The sequence below is a fragment of the Montipora foliosa genome, chromosome 1, assembly GCF_036669935.1.
Source record: "Montipora foliosa isolate CH-2021 chromosome 1, ASM3666993v2, whole genome shotgun sequence".
NCBI lineage: Eukaryota > Metazoa > Cnidaria > Anthozoa > Scleractinia > Acroporidae > Montipora > Montipora foliosa.
This window is the reverse complement of record NC_090869.1, coordinates 1,788,384-1,805,883: the sequence shown is the minus strand read 5'-3', so window position 1 is coordinate 1,805,883 and position 17,500 is coordinate 1,788,384. Positions and strand designations below refer to the sequence as shown.

Here is a 17,500-nt window from a genome sequence, read left to right as displayed (position 1 = left end):
TTTCACCGCCTGTCTTGTTTGTCCAATTGACTTTCCATTATTGAGCTCCATAAGGGTATATTTTGTTTAAAGATCCACTAAAACGCCATTCGCGTTACAATGACTTTCGACGCCATTCCAGGTTAAGATAAATATTCCACTGTGTCCACCAGGATAAAATCTATACATTTGTAGTATCCCCTCGAAATTAATAGACATATGCACAGAAGGCTCTACACACCATGACACTACTTAGCAGGGGAGGTACAGGAAAGACTTTTCATGACACGGAAAAAAATAAAAATAAAAAACAGAGAAATGAAATGCACATTCCGACTGGGTTGCTAAATCCAGTAATAAACGACTTTCCGGGTTTAAGACTCTCCACGCGTCTATAAGATCGGGTTCTGTAACAAACTGTGTAACAACTGTGGCTAAATCTCCACCAAGGATAATATCGTCGCACTCAAAATTGGTCTAACGAGAGAGGAAAGTTTCAAAGAAGCTTGGATCGTCGTCATTTGGCGCGTATAATGTAGCTAAAGTAATATACTTTTTAGGTGTTTCAATGTCGCAAATGATGTATCTACCGTTTCGATCCGAGAAGGATTTTTGAATTCTAAAACTGAAGGTGTAATTAAATAGGAGAGCGAATCCACAGTGACAGTGATACACTGATTACCAGCAAGGCCACTGAAGGTGGTTTTATCCCTATTCTGGAGACTACATGGGATTCCTCTTTTCAGAACAGTGCACGCCTTGGAGCATATAGATTGAATATTTTTTCTTTCTCAGCCAATTAAAAAACTTTTCGTCTCTTCAAGCTGTCCCCCATTCCTCTCACATTAAAAGGAGATTCATTGTTGATTACAAAAGTAATGCGTGTAGCAAGCTGGGTAGCCATATTGTTAAAGGGATTAATGTGTGACAGAAGTAACAAAAGATCCAAAGTGAAAAGAAAAGTAGCTCGACAAAAAGACATGTTTGAAAAAAATAGTAATGAATTGGAAAATTACGCAAAGAACATAAATAAAAACCATGAATGTAGAGTGGACTCTTAGCCTCTTATTTAGTTGTTCATGAACAAGGGTTTATTAACAGCCATTTTTGAAAAAACTTAAAAAATGCAAATTGACGGCATTTTCTACCGTTGAAAGGAGAAAAAAAAAAGATTAGAAAATCTGGAAAATTTTGATGGTTGTACCTTTGATTATGGATGAATAACTGAGATTTTTCGAAGTGCACATGCTCAAAACGGAAAACTAGTACTCGTACTGGTCCTCGTTCTCCGATCTAAAGGTCCCTATTGACCGACGAGCCCGAACCCATTCTGCAGAGCGTCAGAAACAGCGTCTGGATGCCATGCCGGCTAGACCAAGTCTCCCAGCTGGTGAGGTCTAACCTATCTGAAATTAATAGAATAATTTCTAAAGCAACGCATGGCTGTGCTATTGCGTTACACACTGCTCCGCCAATGAGCTATCAAGCCATCTGGGAGGTGACTGTAATGTATGCACATAGTTTGTCGGTTTCGCGCCTTTACTAATTTATGCGGACGTAGCAACCGGCTGTAAGAAATAGGTGCAGACATAGCACTGAAGCAGTCCATTCCATAGGTGACGGCCAGCCAAAGAAAGAGATTTTCGAGTACACCTTCCAAGGAAAGAACGCAATCATGTGGAAAATGTGCAAATTTTCATGCAAAAGAGACCTGATCTGCTATGGGGAAAACATGCGTAAAGGCAAATCATTTTTCCAAAATGTGCAAGACGGGTAGCAAAGGGATACACGACGTAAGTGAGACTAGCCTCCAAACAAGTGACAGTTTGTTTGTTGAAACCATATCTCGAGACATAAGGTCCTCAAACCAAGTCTTTGTGGATACTGAGGTACAATGAAACAGTAACTTTCAAGCTTGATACGGGTGCACAAGTGAATGTGATTTCCTTAGAACTATTCCTTAAACTTAAGTGTGACAATCTAGAGGAAACTACACAAAAACTGTGTGGATATGGCGGTAAACTTCTCAAGGTTGAATGGAAGTGCAAGTTATCTTGTCCGTACAAAGAAGGAAAATAAATGCTTGAAAAGAAACTCAAGAGAATGGAGGACCTTGGGGTGATAGTTAAAGTTAGTGTGCCAGCACACTTGGTTAATTCGATCTCAACGCCAGAAAAGCAGCAAACAGGCGCTTCACGAGTGTGCCTCGATCCCAGAGACCTAAACCACGCCATCATGCGAGAACGTTACCCACTGCCAACTCCGGAGGATATAACTCTATTGCTATCTGCTGCCAAATATTTAAGGATACAAGATGCCTCTGGTTATTGGCAAATTAACCTTAATGATTAGAACTCGATGCTAACCACTTTCAACACGCCATTTGGGCGATATCTATTCATCTGTGTACCCTTTGGAATCCACTCAGCTCAGGAAGTATTTCAAAAAACCATGGACATGACGTTCGAAGGTATCGAGGGGGTACGTCCAAAGAGGATCATGAGAGAAACTTGAAGCGAATTCTCCAGCGTTCGAGAGAAATTGCATTAAAGTGGAATGCTGAAAAGTGTGTTATCGCAACAAACAAAGCGAGCTATTTCGGTCATGTGTTATCCGACAAGGGAGTGCAGCCTGATCCAAAAAAGATTACTGCCATTCAGGATATGGAACCTCCAAGGGACAAGCATGAGCTGGAAACCCTGCCAGGCATAGTCAACTACCTATCAAAGTTCACAACCAATTTTGCAGAAGCCACTGCACCTTTGAGAAGTCTACGAAAGAAAAACTTAGAGTTTTTATGGGATTGTGCACAGGAGGCAGCTTTTGAGAAAATGACAACGTTGATGGCTTCTGCAGGGACGTTAGCCTACTTTGATGCAAGTCAGAGCGTAACATTGAAAGTCCACGCTTCCAAGCATGGTCTGCTTACTGCAGAATGATAAACCTTTTGCGTATGCGTCAAAGGCCCTCACGCCCTCAGAGCAAGACTATACTCAAAATTTAAAAAGAAATGTATGTCATAGTGATCGGAACTGAACGATTCCATCAGTACATCTACTGCAGGCCTGTTGAGATTATCACTGATCACAAGCCTCTAGAGGGAATTTTAAGGAAACCTTTATCAGCAGCCCTTTCACGGGGTCAAAGGATGATGCTCCCCCTTCAAAATTATGGGATAAACGTCCTCCAAAAACCTGGGAAGAATGTACCAGTTGCTTAAACGCTTTCCCGATTGCATCTAAAGCTCACCGAGGACAGCCAGGAGGCTTTTGATGACCAAGTCCATGCCATGATGACCTCTCTACCAGTCTCTGACAACAAAATCTCTGTGCTGCAGATCTGTACGAAGGAGGATCTTGAACTACAGCAGTTGATTACAATTATCCGTATAGACCGTATTCATAAATGGCGGCCGCGAGGAACAGCCTGGTTTCGAATACATGAGAACGAGGCTTGGTAGGCCAGCTAAAACTTAGAGCGCACTTAGATTTGTATTATATTAAAGTTTCGAGGCGATAAATGTTACGCAAAAATATCCTGAAATCTTTATTTCTTGAAGGATAGTAGCGGAAAAGATTCTATTAGTCTCTGTAAGCTTGGTAGGCCAGGGATGAAATCAAGGGATGAAATGGCCTCTGCAAGTCGAGATTCAGACGCGGTTATTCTTACTGAAGACGATATTCCGGGAGCTGCTTTGGCTGGATGAAACCCTTTTTCGCTAAAGGATGAAGAACTCAAGTCTTGGTTGCGATGCCGTGGCGATTCACTAAGGGACTTAAGACGAAGGCACAGCTTATAAAGCGGTAAGCAACATGCTGGCAGCTTTGTTGTACAGATTTGCTTTCAGAGATCAGGCACATATGATTTTGTTTCTGTAAAATTTAGAATTCCTTATCGGCTACTTTGCAGTGTCGACGAGTATATTAAAAGTGGAAGAGATAAGATGGTGATCGATACTGATCCCGATGAAATCTACACGAAAAGAAAGGCAAGGGTCTCGAACATTTCAAAAGACACCGCTCCTTCGTCAAGTGTGAAATATCCGAGCGATGGCTGGGGGAAGTCACTTGAAAGGATGCCTTCTTTCACAAGAGCTGAAATGAACCGGCACGTGGCAAATTCTGGAAAAAGAGTTGCAAATGCTGAGCATCATGCAATTCCGACCAATTTAAGGAAAGCTAAAACCTTTCTGGAGGACGAGTACTGGAAGGAGACTGAGGCAAACAGTGATCAAAGGTTCTTTTATTTCAAGGCAAAGTGCTATCACAGTTTCAAGAAGAGTGAGGCCCCCCATGCTCTTCGTTTTGCTATGTGTATTGTGTCAGGCCAAGTCATTCAAGCCACCTGTTCATGTAAAGCTGGCAAAGTTGGTTACTGTAACCATGTTCTGGCATTGATGTTTAAAGCATGCAAGTTTAGTTTATTTGACAGTAAATCAACCGATGATTTATGCCAGGATGATGATGAGCAGCCGGATCTTGCATGCACTTCCCAGCTCCAAAAGTGGCACAAAAAGGGTCGTGGTGACAAAATATCTGCCCAACCGGTAATGGAAGTCACCATTTCCAAAACTAAACTTGATGAAACTAAGAGCAGACAGGGAGTGAAATGTCTCTTTTATGATGCAAGAACTAATCCCCAACATGATGTTGAGGCCGAAATGAAATTTAAAAAGGCCCTAAAGCAAATAAACCCCCAAATGGGCTTAGCACTAATGGAAAGAGATGATTCTTCCATTAACAGTTGTGTGGAAACCAAATTTGGAGAAAGCCAGATTGGGTCATTTTGTAGTTATCGGTTGAGTCACACTGAGGCGAACTTCGTGGCTACTGTGGATATTTCATCAATGTCAAGAGAAGCTGTCAGCGCAGACACTGAACTTACCTATCCCAGGTTTCCTCTGGACTCGCGCAGTGATTTTGTTTTGCCTAACAACTTAGATGTTGCTGAAAAAGCACTTGTTATTTCCCTTGTTGTGGATGAGGCCATGATAAACAATATTGAGGAAGCCACAAGAGACCAGTCATCATCTGAGCAGTGGAAGAAGGAACGTAAAGTTAGATTTACTGCTTCAAAATTTGACTTAATCTCAAAAAGGCAAAGGAATCATGAAAAATTTGCAGCTGACCTCATCAATCCGAAGCCGTTCACCTCAAGGTATGTCGAGCACGGTGTTAAAAATGAACCCATTGCCATTGAACAATATGAGAAAATTATGTTTACCCGAAAGACCCCAGTAAAGGTTCTCAAGAGTGGTTTTGTTGTTTGTTTGGATTTGCCATTTCTTGGAGCCTCACCAGATGGGAGAGTTGTTGATTTTGGCTGTCGAAATCATTTTGGACTTGCTGAAGTGAAGTGTCCAGAGACAAAGTATCAAGTCACTCCACTGGAAGCATGTCAGGATCCAAACTTTTTTTGTGAGGCTGTTAATGGACAATGCAGACTTAAAAGGAATCATTCCTATTGCACTCAAGTGCAAGGCCAGATGGGTGCTAGTGGAGCCTCATGGAGTGACTTCATTGTCTGCACAAAGAAGGGAATTTCAGTGGAGAGAATCCCTTTTGACGCCGCCTACTGGGCAACTCTGAAACAAAAGCTTGAAACCTATTTCTTTACCCATTTTATCAAAACTGTGGCTAGTGAGTTTGCAAAATGCTGATCAGTCGTTATGTAAACAAATGCTAGGCACTGCAAGAGCATTTTATTTATGAACATGTACATAATTGTAGGTTTAGCTTACTGCTTGGTCAAAAATAATTGTTATGAGCCAGAGAAGCCTTTAAAGCTTCAACATACATGTAGTGATCACCATCTATTTTCTCCTGGCAGTGTAATACTTAAACAAGCCCAAATCATGAGAATAAAGGGATTGATCACCAAAGACAAAATTAATTGGCTTGGTTTTTCAAAGAACCTCTCACAACTGACAACTACAACACATGTAGGGAACCTACAGTGGTGAGGAGAATTTCTGTGATTATATTGAAGCTGTAAAAGTTGAGGAGAGTTGAAGATACATAATTTCATGTAAATATGATAAGAAGTATATTGTGTAATCCTTTTGGAAACAATGATAAGAACCTGATTTTTCAATTTTCAATATAATAGCTTACATAAAGACCTTAGCCTGAACTAAGAAAGTCAAAGAATTGTTATTTAGATTGCGTACATAGAATCAAAACTGGAATTGTGGGAACTCTGACAAGAATGATTCCAGTTAAAATTTGCATACAATCATTTGTTAGGACAGGTTACAAAAAACGAAACAAAAATTGTTCAACTGAGCACCATATTTTTCTTCATAACATCTGTTTATAAAAGGATACACACAAAGGAGACTGATTTACCCATCTTGCAAATTGATATGTTAATTTTGGGTATATTGGTGTGGTTAAATTTTGATCTGTTTATATGTAGAATATAATATTTTCCTTTACTGTTTTCAGTTGAAATATTTTACATGTATTCATCTCTATGCCTGCCTGGTTGGCATTTTAACCAGAAAATTTACTTGTCACAATGAAATCAAGATCAATTTAATAAATCCCTTTCACTCCCAGAAGTGATTAGTATGTAACTTCTCCTTATAATATCAATTCACTGTTCAGCAGCCAGGTGATGAGAATAAATAAACGTATCACTCAGATGGTGTTATTTTGATCAAACTCAAATTCTCTTAAGTAATATAAAAGGGAATGTCTAGCAGCTAGAAAGGAGAATTACTAATCAGATCTTGGGAGTGAAACGGTTACACACTGATGATGGGGTCCTGCATGTTGCACAAAATGACACACACACACACACACACCACATTTGATTCACTACCCCAAAGAGGCTCAATGGAATAACCCCATCAAACATCAGGAAATTCTTCACCTTATTGATAGCCCTCTCAACATAGATTCTTAAGCTAGCAATTTCTTGTGTTGCAATCACATCTTCAGCTGACATCTGATCAGACATTCCCAGGAAAGGAGAAATATTTAAGGAAACACCAAGGGGAAGAATGTCTTCAATAGTAAAGCCCTTATCTGCCATTACAGAGTCCCCATTTGAAAAGGGAAGGTTCAAGAATCTACTTCGTTCTACTATTTCCCTGTCAGATATGCTCCCAGTGTAAAGTTGCCCAATAAATGTAAAAAACCCTTTTGGACAAATTCCCACCAGTGCCTTTAAAGTGGTGTGGTGTTTACACGAGCTAAACAATTCACTATGTAGAAGAAGGCTACTAGGCATTTCACATCGCACCTCCCTACAGTCAATGATGACCCTTGTGCTTGGATACTTTGCCTTAAAGTCTTGAGGCATTGTCTCGTCTACTAGTTTTCTGGAAGGCCAAATGTTCATATGGCCCAGTTTCATATACATATAGTTAATTCAAGAAATGAAAACTCTGCTTACAGTTGGCTGAGAAACATTAAAAAGATGAGCTAAATGTAATTCAGCAAAACCTTGTCTTAGCCTACACAATGACAAAAAAAACTCGTCTACTGGTTTTAGAGACCTTGATCTCCCTTGTTTCACAGCCTTTGCACTGCCAGCAATATCTTTTCCGGACAACCAATACTTGATGTTTTCTCCCCTGGCGCCAGAATCTAAATAGTCGTACAGGGCCATCATGGTCTGATAGCTAGGAAATCCAGTATAAAATGCTACGAGCGAGTCATTTGACTCGATGTTTTTCAATGAAAACAACTGCGCCTCGAGTTGCTCATATTTCTGCTCCAGATCGGCAACTTTCTTTTTCAATTTCAAAACCAAGTCCTCTAGATCTTCATTTTTCACGTGAAATGCGGATAGTTTCTCATGCAGCTCAGATATTAATAAATCTTTCTCAGATTTCTCGAGAAAATCAGAGTTAGATTCTCGGTCCGGTGTCTCTATTTCCGCTGTTTCCGGAACAGACGTGGCGCCACCCATATTTGTTAGGGATAAATTGTTGCACACAGCTTCGCTGCTTTCGTTCACCGAATGCCTAACCTCGCTAAATTCTGACTCTAAATTCTTTGCCACAGTTGTAGCCGTGAAGCGTGGAGTTGGTGGTGGTCGTTTGCGAGGAGAACTTCGCTTCCACGCAAAGATACTCGGCACAGCTCCTGGTTTGGGGCTAACCTTGTTGTTAAGACTCCTCTTTAATCTTCAGCATTAAAATGCCTGAGAGGTTAGGGTTAGGGTTGGTTCCTTCCTTTATAGAAAAATTAGGCCCCACATCTCTTCTTATAGCATGGAGCCACTGTTTTCTTAGGTTTACATCATCTGGAAAACGAAAGAACGAAATCTTTTCCCCCGTATCTTGGTCTCGCTTATCCTTCTTCGTGCAGAGCGGAACGCAACAATGTGTTGGCATCTCTCAGCCGATCTCCAAGGAGAAAAAGGTCCTGTCGACCAAAGTTATCCCCTACAGAGACTAATAGAATCTTTTCCGCTACTATCCTTCAAGAAATAAACATTTCAGGGTATTTTTGCGTAACGTTTATCGCCTCGAAACTTTAATATAATACAAATCTAAGTGCGCTATAAGTTTTAGCTGGCCTACCAAGCCTCGTTCTCATGTATTCGAAACCAGGCTGTTCCGCGCGGCCGCTATTTATGAATACGGTCTATTGGATGGCCAGATCAAAGAAACCAGTGCCCCAACTCAGTCCTACCATACTCATAAAAATGAGTTAACAGTAGTGGATGGACTTGTGTTCAAAAGGTGAGAGAATTGTGAGTCCCTTCATTCTTAGAGGAGAGATACCGAAACGAATTCACATGGGGGTAGTGAAGTGCAAAAGCCGTGCAAAGGAAGTGATATTCTGGCAAAGCAGTAAAAGACGAAGTGCTTTCCAAGAGGAGAAACTGCAATCTTCTATTACCAGCGACCTTTGGCCTCGACCGAGAAAACGAATTTAGGATTTTAATCTTCAGTCATCTTCCATTCTACAATCGGCGACAAAATTAGTTGAGACAGTTGCCAACAGAGCACACTGGCAACGAAACATTCATTGTTTGCAAAGAAAACTTGTCCAAAAAGTACGTTTCCGCGATACCCCTTCCTCCCCCACCCTAATCAATGTTGTACCGCTGTCGACAAGGCTCGTAGAAAACGGAAAAACACAACATTGTCCTGGGGGTGCGGGGAGGGGGCCGTTTTCGCACCGAGCTTGAAATCGACTCTAAAGGATAAGAGTGTCTCAACAATTTTGACGCCGATTGTAGGTGGATACCTAACTTATGCAAAGCAAAATTACAAGGTAAGTACCAGACACTGTTTCGTTAGTCAATACTGACCAGAATGTGAAAGTATCTATTTACCGCTTTATTTACAAGCATGCGTAAATGCTCGATCTCGAGAACTGCGCTCGTGTTTGGCGTCGTAGTTTGATTTCCAAATAAAATTAATCAACTGCGGTGTAATTTGCCAACTGCGATTATTTCCTTGTTGATCGTCAGAGTTTCCTGCTATTAATCGCATTAAAGCAAGCGGCGCTCATCTCCTCTTTCGTTCCTCTACCATGAGTAAGTAGTACTACTCAAACATATTCGTATTGGGTTTTAATTGTAGTCTATAATTCTCGAAATATTGTGTCTGAAAAGCATTAATTTTGAATAATTTCCGGGTTAGTAAACAAACGGAAGTCATCTCATTTTGCGAGTGATTCTAGTGCAGATTGTCGAATGAACTTTAAACCCATTTTTGGACCTTATTTGCCGCGAAAATGCCTCACGTACAATCTTAAACCAGCACCCAAGCAGAATGGATATTAATATGGTCGAAACGTTTTTCATGTATCAAGAGGCTTCTTTGAGCCTATTCAGTTTATTTCGCAAATATGTTTTGTCTCAAAGAGTAAAAATATGCTTCTTGTGCTTTCAAAGAGACCATAAGTGTGTAATCATTTCACACCTCCTACCATACAAAGTATCGTTAAGGTAAAGCGTGGGTTTTCAACTCCCCATGCCCTTGGGTAAAGGATGTAAAGCTGAACTTGAAATCGGAGATAAAATATTGACGTTTTCGGTAAACATAACGCACATTTAACATGTTTATGATGAACTGAACAGGCTGATTCGGACAGTCCTAGCCGCGGTGGAATGACCGGAAATGAGAAGGGTGAGTAATAAGGTTGTCCCTTGCCGGTAAGACGAAATCGTTTTATCGGAATTGCCGATAAGGAATTAAAATAAAGATCAACGTCCGAACGTATAGCATACAATTAAACTTAATTTTTATAGCTTCTTCAGGCCAATCAGCTTGGAATCCAAACGACCCATTGACTGAAGGTGTTGTTTACGAAAAAAAGCTGGCGGATGACATTGGGCTACACTGGAAAGATTTAGGACGTGCACTGGGATTTCATCACGCCAGTATTGATAATATTGAACAGGAAAAAGGCAACAACTCCAAGGAATGCTGCATAGAGGTCCTTGTTCGGTGGCTTCGCCGGGACGGAAAAGAAGGGGCCACTGCCGGAAAGCTCGCCGAAGCTCTAACGAAGAGTGGGCTTCAGAATTTAGCTGACAGATTCCCGATCAAACCAAGCGATACAAACCGAGTAAGTCATTCTGATGTATTTTTTGGGACTAAGATCGTCTTTACTGAAACAAAGTTGATTTACCATGGTTTACTACTTTTTTCTAGCGAAGAAATTAAGGCAATATGGCCAAAGTGCCACGCCACTGGTTTGCGACATTTGTCTTATCGCCTGGTATACAAGACGCTGTGAGTTATCTCATTCACCGATTGTTTTCAGTTCCAGAACGAAAAAATGGAATAGACAATACGTGATATTTGTGAGCAACTGATTAGTTTCCTGAAAGAGGTCATAATTGAATAGACGTTTTCTGCACTTCCTAGTGTAGATCTGGCTTGCTGTACTAAGGACTTCTTCTTTCTTCTTTTTTTCTTTTGGAGCTAGGATTCTAAGGAAAACAGCAAAGTGAGAGAACTCGAAGACAGGGTAAGCCATCAAACAATTAATCAATCGATCAATCAGTTTATGAATCGGTCAACAATTATTTGCCTTGTCAATACAAGGACCCGTAGAACAAGTTGGTCGCTGTTTAAGGACAGCATTTTTAGTAGGCTGGTCTCGATCAAGTTAAACGAGTCTGACACAACAGTACCTCCTAAACATTTTCAGAGCAAGTGAGCTATGATCCTCGAAGTTATGAACGCAATTTTAGCAATTGCGTAGAGAAGCCTGAAAAATTCAGGACTTCAACGGTGTTTGAACCCCAAACCTCGTGATGCCAGTGCGACGCTCTAACCAACTGAGCTAATATATACATTTAACCAAGCCTAAAAGCGGTGCTCCCTTTTCTAACCCCAGAAAGCGATAGTGTAAATGGAAATAATTATTATAAAGTACAAAATTAATCGTTATTAGCTAACAGCAGTAAACAAACAAGCTTTGCAAACAATAACCAACAATTTTAATCAACAACTAAAACTGAAATTAAATGCACAGTCATCTCTTTCACAACAATTTTCCGTTTGAATGATAATCTTTATGCACCAGTCAAAGTAAATCACCGCCCACCCCTACCCGGGCCATAGCGGGGAATTGCGGGAACTTAAACTTATTTTCCATCGACTCTGATCCCCCAGCGGGTGGGGAGAGCGCAAAAATTCACGATCTTCACCTACGAGATAGGGGAGTAAGCAGGGACTTTACTGTAGCCCCTAAAATTTTGGACAACTCGGATCTTTTGGGCAACAAGAAAAACACCTATTAAAGAAGTGTTCTCCCTCGGTGCTAAATTTTACAAAATCGACGGCGAGATTCTGGAAGCAGAGCAGAAAATGTCCGCGAGTTTTCATCGTGTGCGGGGCTTAGGCTACATGACTGTTCCAGAAATGCTGGAGACAATGCACGAGAGCAATAAATAAGGAATTGCAGGATAGTGAAAAGCAGGAAGTGGAGGTAAATATGTATCGCGCCTCTAATTCTGAAATAATGCGTAAATTTTCAGCTGACTTATGAACCGAATATGTAATTGCTTCTTACATTTTACGACTGATTCTTGGTTTGCATCCACGTAATGAGACGGCCATGTTGGTGTACAAAACAATAGAAAATGGCCCCACAAGTTTTGCATGATAATTGAGTCAAATTCCCAAAAGACACTTTCCTTCATTGTTCTGTACACAAACATGGTGGCCGTGACATCAGATACAAACCATCATTTGAGCCACAAAATGCGGGAACTTTTCAATGCCAGTGAGTTCATGTTGGCAGTACGTGGATTTTCGGAGAAAGTCTTGTGCTTATGCAGCCTATTCTTCTAACTTTTCAAGTATTATGAATATTGACTAAGCCGGCAGGACAGCCTGACTCAAGCGCGAGAAAACCCGTTCGTCAAAGTTCTGCCACCAAACCTCGAACGTCCTTAAAGTGTTCATTTAATGCAGCCTATTTTAAAAGTAAACTTATTTTGATATGGAATCATGAACGTCAAAACTTATGTCTGTCTTCTCTTTGTATTGCGTAGGTCTCCAAAATTAAGGAATTAGAGGAGGAGATAAGGAACAGCGAGTCAGAGTAAAATATTGGCTTCTATTTGTGGTTACGTAAAAATAGCGCCTGAAATAGTTGAGGCAGTCCATGTAAAGTGTAGCCGAGAGCACTAAATAGGACGGAAGCGCAAGCCTTAAAGTTGGAGCTTTAAATTGTTCATTGCAACCTTGGGAAAACGTTTTCAACTCAAATTCGACGCAACGAGGAATTGGGTTGAAAGACTCCAGCGCGAGGCATCTTTCGGCTGTTCTGCTAGATTCTAGAATACCCGTTCGTCAAAGTTGTACCACCAAACCTCGAACGTCCTTAAAGTGTTCATTTAATGCAGCCTATTTTAAAGGGCGACTTATTTTATATGGAATCATGAACGTCAAAACTTATGCCTGTCTTCTCTTTATATTTGGTAGGTCTCCAAAATTAAGGAATTAGAGGAGGAGGTAAGGGACAGCGAGTCAGAGTAAAATAGTGGCTTCCATTTGTGGTTACGTAAAAATAGCGCCTGAAATAGTTGAGACAGTTCATTCAAAGTGCAGCCGAGAGCACTAAAAAGGAGAGAAGCGCACGTTTTAAAGTTGGAGCTTTTTAAAATTGTTCATTGCAACCTTGCGAAAACGGTTTCAACCCAAATTCGACGCAACGAGGAATTGGGATGAAAGAAAAGGAAATCACCGGGCTTATACCAGACAAGTTACTCGGAATTTCGAAGCAGGCCAGTCTAGATCAAGTAAAACTTTTATAACCGCGGTGACCTACATCTTGACATAAAATGGGTGTGCTACAACATGACCTAACTACAAAAGAAATTTATTTGACTTTGGCTAATTTCTTGCCTGGTAACTACTGATATGGAGCAAATCCTCGAAAGAAAGAGGAAAGTTACCGGAATAAAACAAAGTTTCATGCCATTATGACATGTAATACATGACACTCTAATCTCCTGAGAGACACTCTTTTTATGTCGGAAACCAGGAGCTCATCAAGGGGAACCTGTATCTAGATTAATTCCTTGAGTCAACCTTTCCCGATTAAATTTATTTTTAGGAAAAGGTTTTTCCCGCAGAATTATCGTATTTCCGATGACGCTGAAGCCGCTGTTACACGTTGAAACTTTTAGCTGAAACTTGTGTGCAACGACGTTGCGAATGATGTTTCAGCAGGCGTTGCACCGTGTAACATGATCGGTTTCGTGAAACTTTTTGAACTTCCGTTGCGAGACATGTTTCACGAAAAGTAGAACCGCTTTCTACTTCTGCAACGGTCGCAACGATCGCAGTGATGACAAAAACAAGAGTTTCACCGTGTAACACCACTTTGTGAAACTGGTCTCCCTCGCTCTTGTCACACTACGCTGCTTAAGCCAATCAGAAATCGGCTAAGGCCATGTAAACAACATTTCGAGACCAGTTTCAACGTTTCCGAACGATTTTCGACCTTTTATGTTACACGGTGCAACGCCTGCTGACACTTTTTTTGCAGGGTCGTTGCACATGAGTTTCAGCTAAAAGTTTCAACGTGTAACAGCGGCTTGAGCTAGCTTTGTTTTGATTAGCTTTTACAACAGTGGGCGTGCTTAAACTCCCAAAGCAAGCGTTCTATTAATAAGTATACTCGGGAAAGGCACGTATGGGAGATAGAAGCATTGCATTCTTTTAATCTTCATATCATGAATGTTACTTATGCCAAGTTTCCAAAAAAGTTTGATAATACAACAATTTCAAGGGAATTACCTTAATGCAGCCTATTTTAAAGGTAGAGCTAACTTATATCGAATCATGAACGTGAAAACTTACGTCTGTCTTCTTTTTGTATTGCGTAGGTCTCCAAAATAAAAAACAAGAATAAGGAATTGGAGGAGGAGGTCAGGACCAGCGAGTCAGAGTAAAACAGTGGCTACTATTTATTGTTACGTAAAAATAGCGCCTGAAATAGTTGAGGCAGTTCATTCAAAGTGTAGGCAAGAGCACTAAATAGGACGGAAGCGCAAGCCTTAAAGTTGGAGTTTTAAATTGTTCATTAATAATAATGATAATAATAATAATAATAATAATAATAATAATAATAATAATAATAATAATAATAATACTTTATTTATACACGTAACACCAAGGAGCTCGTAAGTGCTCGTTAAAACGTGTTCATGTATGTGTACTGATGTCAAAGAATAAAATTGTACAAAGTATAAAATTGTGCAAAATATAAAAGGATAAAATTGATCAATCAATTAATAAACACTACCAAAATACTAACTAGTAATTAATCTATTTACAACATTTTTAAAAATTAAAAAGAATCGTTTTAAATGTTAAATTTTCTACGCTTCAAGTCATATGAACTTTAAGAGCGCGCTTAAAACGATGCAATGTCTTTAAACTCTCTAACCATTGGAGGCAATGCATTCCACAGTTTACTAACCAAAAAGGTAAAAGATCGATGCATATACTCCAAGTTAAATGGGGGGAGTTCCAGCCTTGTACTGAGCCCACGTAAATTGTATTTAACATTCTTAAGATTAAAAAACTTACTAATATAGGGTTCTCCGTGGCTGTGCAAGCATCTATATAACATGAATAGTGACTGGAATTGCCTGCGTTGTTCCAAAGACTCGATCTTAACTATTTTTAGGAGATAGTCGTATGATACAGACTTCGGATAGCCTAAGATACTTCTTAATAAATAATAAGTAGTGCTGTCCATTTTGGTTGTCTCAGCATTACCTATACCCAGCAAAAAAGGGCTGCAATACTCAATATGTGGCAGAAGTCAACATACGCCTTGTAGAGACGTACCATTACATACTTCGGAATGAACTTGCGCAGTCTCCGCAAGGCCGAAGCCTTTGCGCATGCTTTTTTCAGCTGTTCCTTTATGTGCACCTTAAAAGTCAGTTTACTGTCTAAAACTATCCCTAGGATATTAATTGTATCTTGCGTCCCAATCCTCGCATTGTTAAGGTGAAATTCATATTCATATAATGATGGCCCGATGACAAGGGCTTGCGTTTTAGCGGCATTTATCTGCAGATAATTCAATCCAAACCATCTGGATAACACGCGGAGGTCAGATTTAATAACACACTGCAGAACCATCGGTGAGACATCAGAGGCATATTCCGTCGTGTCATCAGCATACAGCCTTAAGGACGTATTAGGAAAGTATTAATTTGGATCATTAACATACATATTAAACAAAAGTGGACCTAACAAGGATCCCTGTGGTACCCCGGTTCTAATAGTTATCCACGGAGAATATACTCCATCAAGTTTAACTCTTTGTCTCCTATCTAAAAGATAGGCAGTCATAAGTTCCAAAGCACCGTCTGTGAAACCATACTCTTTCAATTTGGCCAGCAAAAGTGGGTGACAAACGGAATCAAATGCCTTACTTAAGTCAACACTCCTGTCTTTACATTTCAATGGTCTAAAGCTGAAGCGTAAACGCATTTCCCACCTATTCTTTACAAAAAAGTTTCGAAGCTGAGAGCAATAAATAAGGAATTGCAGGATGGTGAAAAGTAGGAAGTGGAGGTAATTATATGTATCGCGCTTCTAATTTTGAAATAATGTGTAAATTTTCAGTTGACTTGTGCACTGAATATGTAATTGCTTCTTACATTCTACAACTGATTCTCGGTTTGCATCCACGTGATGAGACGGCCATGTTGGTGTACAAAACAATAGAAAGTGGCCTCAGAAGTTTTGCATAATAATAGAGTCAAATTCCCAAAAGACATTTCACTGCATTTTTCTGTACACCAACATGGATGCCGTGAAGTCAGATGAAAACGCTCTATTCTTGGTTTTCATTCACGTGATGAGACGGCCATGTTGGTGTACAAAACAATAGAAAATGGCCCCACAAGTTTTGCATAATAATAATAGAGTCAAATTCCCCAAAAAAATTTTACTGCATTGTTCTGTACACCAACATGATCGCCTTGACGTCAGGACAACAGGATTAAGGAATTAGAGGAGGAGGTAAGGCAAATTGAGAAAGACTAGCGCTTATGCAGCCTGTTATTTGAACTTTGCAAATATCATGAATATCGACTGACCCGGCAGGACAGCCAGACTCAAGCACGAGGCATCTTTCGGTATTTCGGCTAGACTCTAGAATACCTGTTCACCTTTCGGGGTTTGTCAAACTTCCAACGTTCTTAAAGTGTTCATTTAACGCAGCGTATTAAAAAGGTAGACGTATTTTATATGGAATCATGAACATCAAAACGTATTTTTGGCTTCCCTTTTTTATTGCGTAGAATTTCAAAATGAGCAACAAGATTAAGGAATTAGATGAGGAGGTAAGGAACAATGAATTTAAGTAAAATATTACCTTCTAGTATTCGTGGTTACGTAAAAACAGCGCCTGAAACAGTTGTGGCAGTTCATTCAAAGTGCAGCCGAGAGCATTAAAAAGGACGGAAGCAGAAGCTTTAATTAAAACTTGAGTTTAAATTGTTCATTGCAACCTTGCGAAAACGTTTTCAACCCAAATTCGACGCAACGAGGAATTGGGTTGAAAGAAAAGGAATGACACCAACATGATCGCCGTGACCTTAGATGAAAACCATCAATTGAGCCACAAAATGCGGGAATTTTTCAATGCCAGTGAGTTCATGTTGGCAGTACGTGGATTTTTGGAGAAAGTCTTGTGCTTATGCAGCCTATTGCTTGAACTTTTTAAGTATTATGAATATTGACTAACCAGGCAGGACAGCCTGACTCAAGGGGGAGGCATCTTTCGGTTGTTCGGCTAGATTCTAGAATAAGGAAAGGTTACGTTTATACAAACGTTGGCCGTGTAGCTCTTATATTTTAAACAGAATTAACTGAACAGAGTGTAGTGTAACGTGTGCTAGATTTCTATCCCATATGAACCATGTGAGCGTTAGCCCTACTGATGGAACTGAGCCCACACAAGGACAGAGAAAAACTCTGACCAGGGTGGGAATTGAACCCACGGCCTGCTCCCGTCTGACCTTGTAGCTCAGTCGGTAGAGCGGCGGAGATCCCACCCGAAGG

The 17,500-nt window shown here is 40.3% G+C and overlaps 1 protein-coding gene and 2 pseudogenes across 3 annotated transcripts in view; 2 read left to right on the top strand and 1 right to left on the bottom strand.

Annotated features, from left to right (window-relative positions):
- Positions 1–17,500, top strand: part of LOC137981909 (CAP-Gly domain-containing linker protein 1-like) — an 82,473-nt gene that overhangs the window by 54,495 nt on the left and 10,478 nt on the right. For all 3 annotated transcript variants that reach the window (XM_068829906.1, XM_068830558.1, XM_068829234.1), the window contains 5 exons: positions 10,198–10,517; positions 10,881–10,922; positions 12,890–12,919; positions 14,299–14,340; positions 16,738–16,779. In XM_068829906.1, the coding sequence (XP_068686007.1) occupies positions 10,198–10,517; positions 10,881–10,922; positions 12,890–12,919; positions 14,299–14,340; positions 16,738–16,779 (476 nt within the window). The remainder of the gene's footprint in view (positions 1–10,197; positions 10,518–10,880; positions 10,923–12,889; positions 12,920–14,298; positions 14,341–16,737; positions 16,780–17,500) is intronic.
- On the top strand, positions 2,643–5,638 carry LOC137981375 (uncharacterized; annotated as a pseudogene).
- On the bottom strand, positions 6,706–8,099 carry LOC137981359 (uncharacterized; annotated as a pseudogene).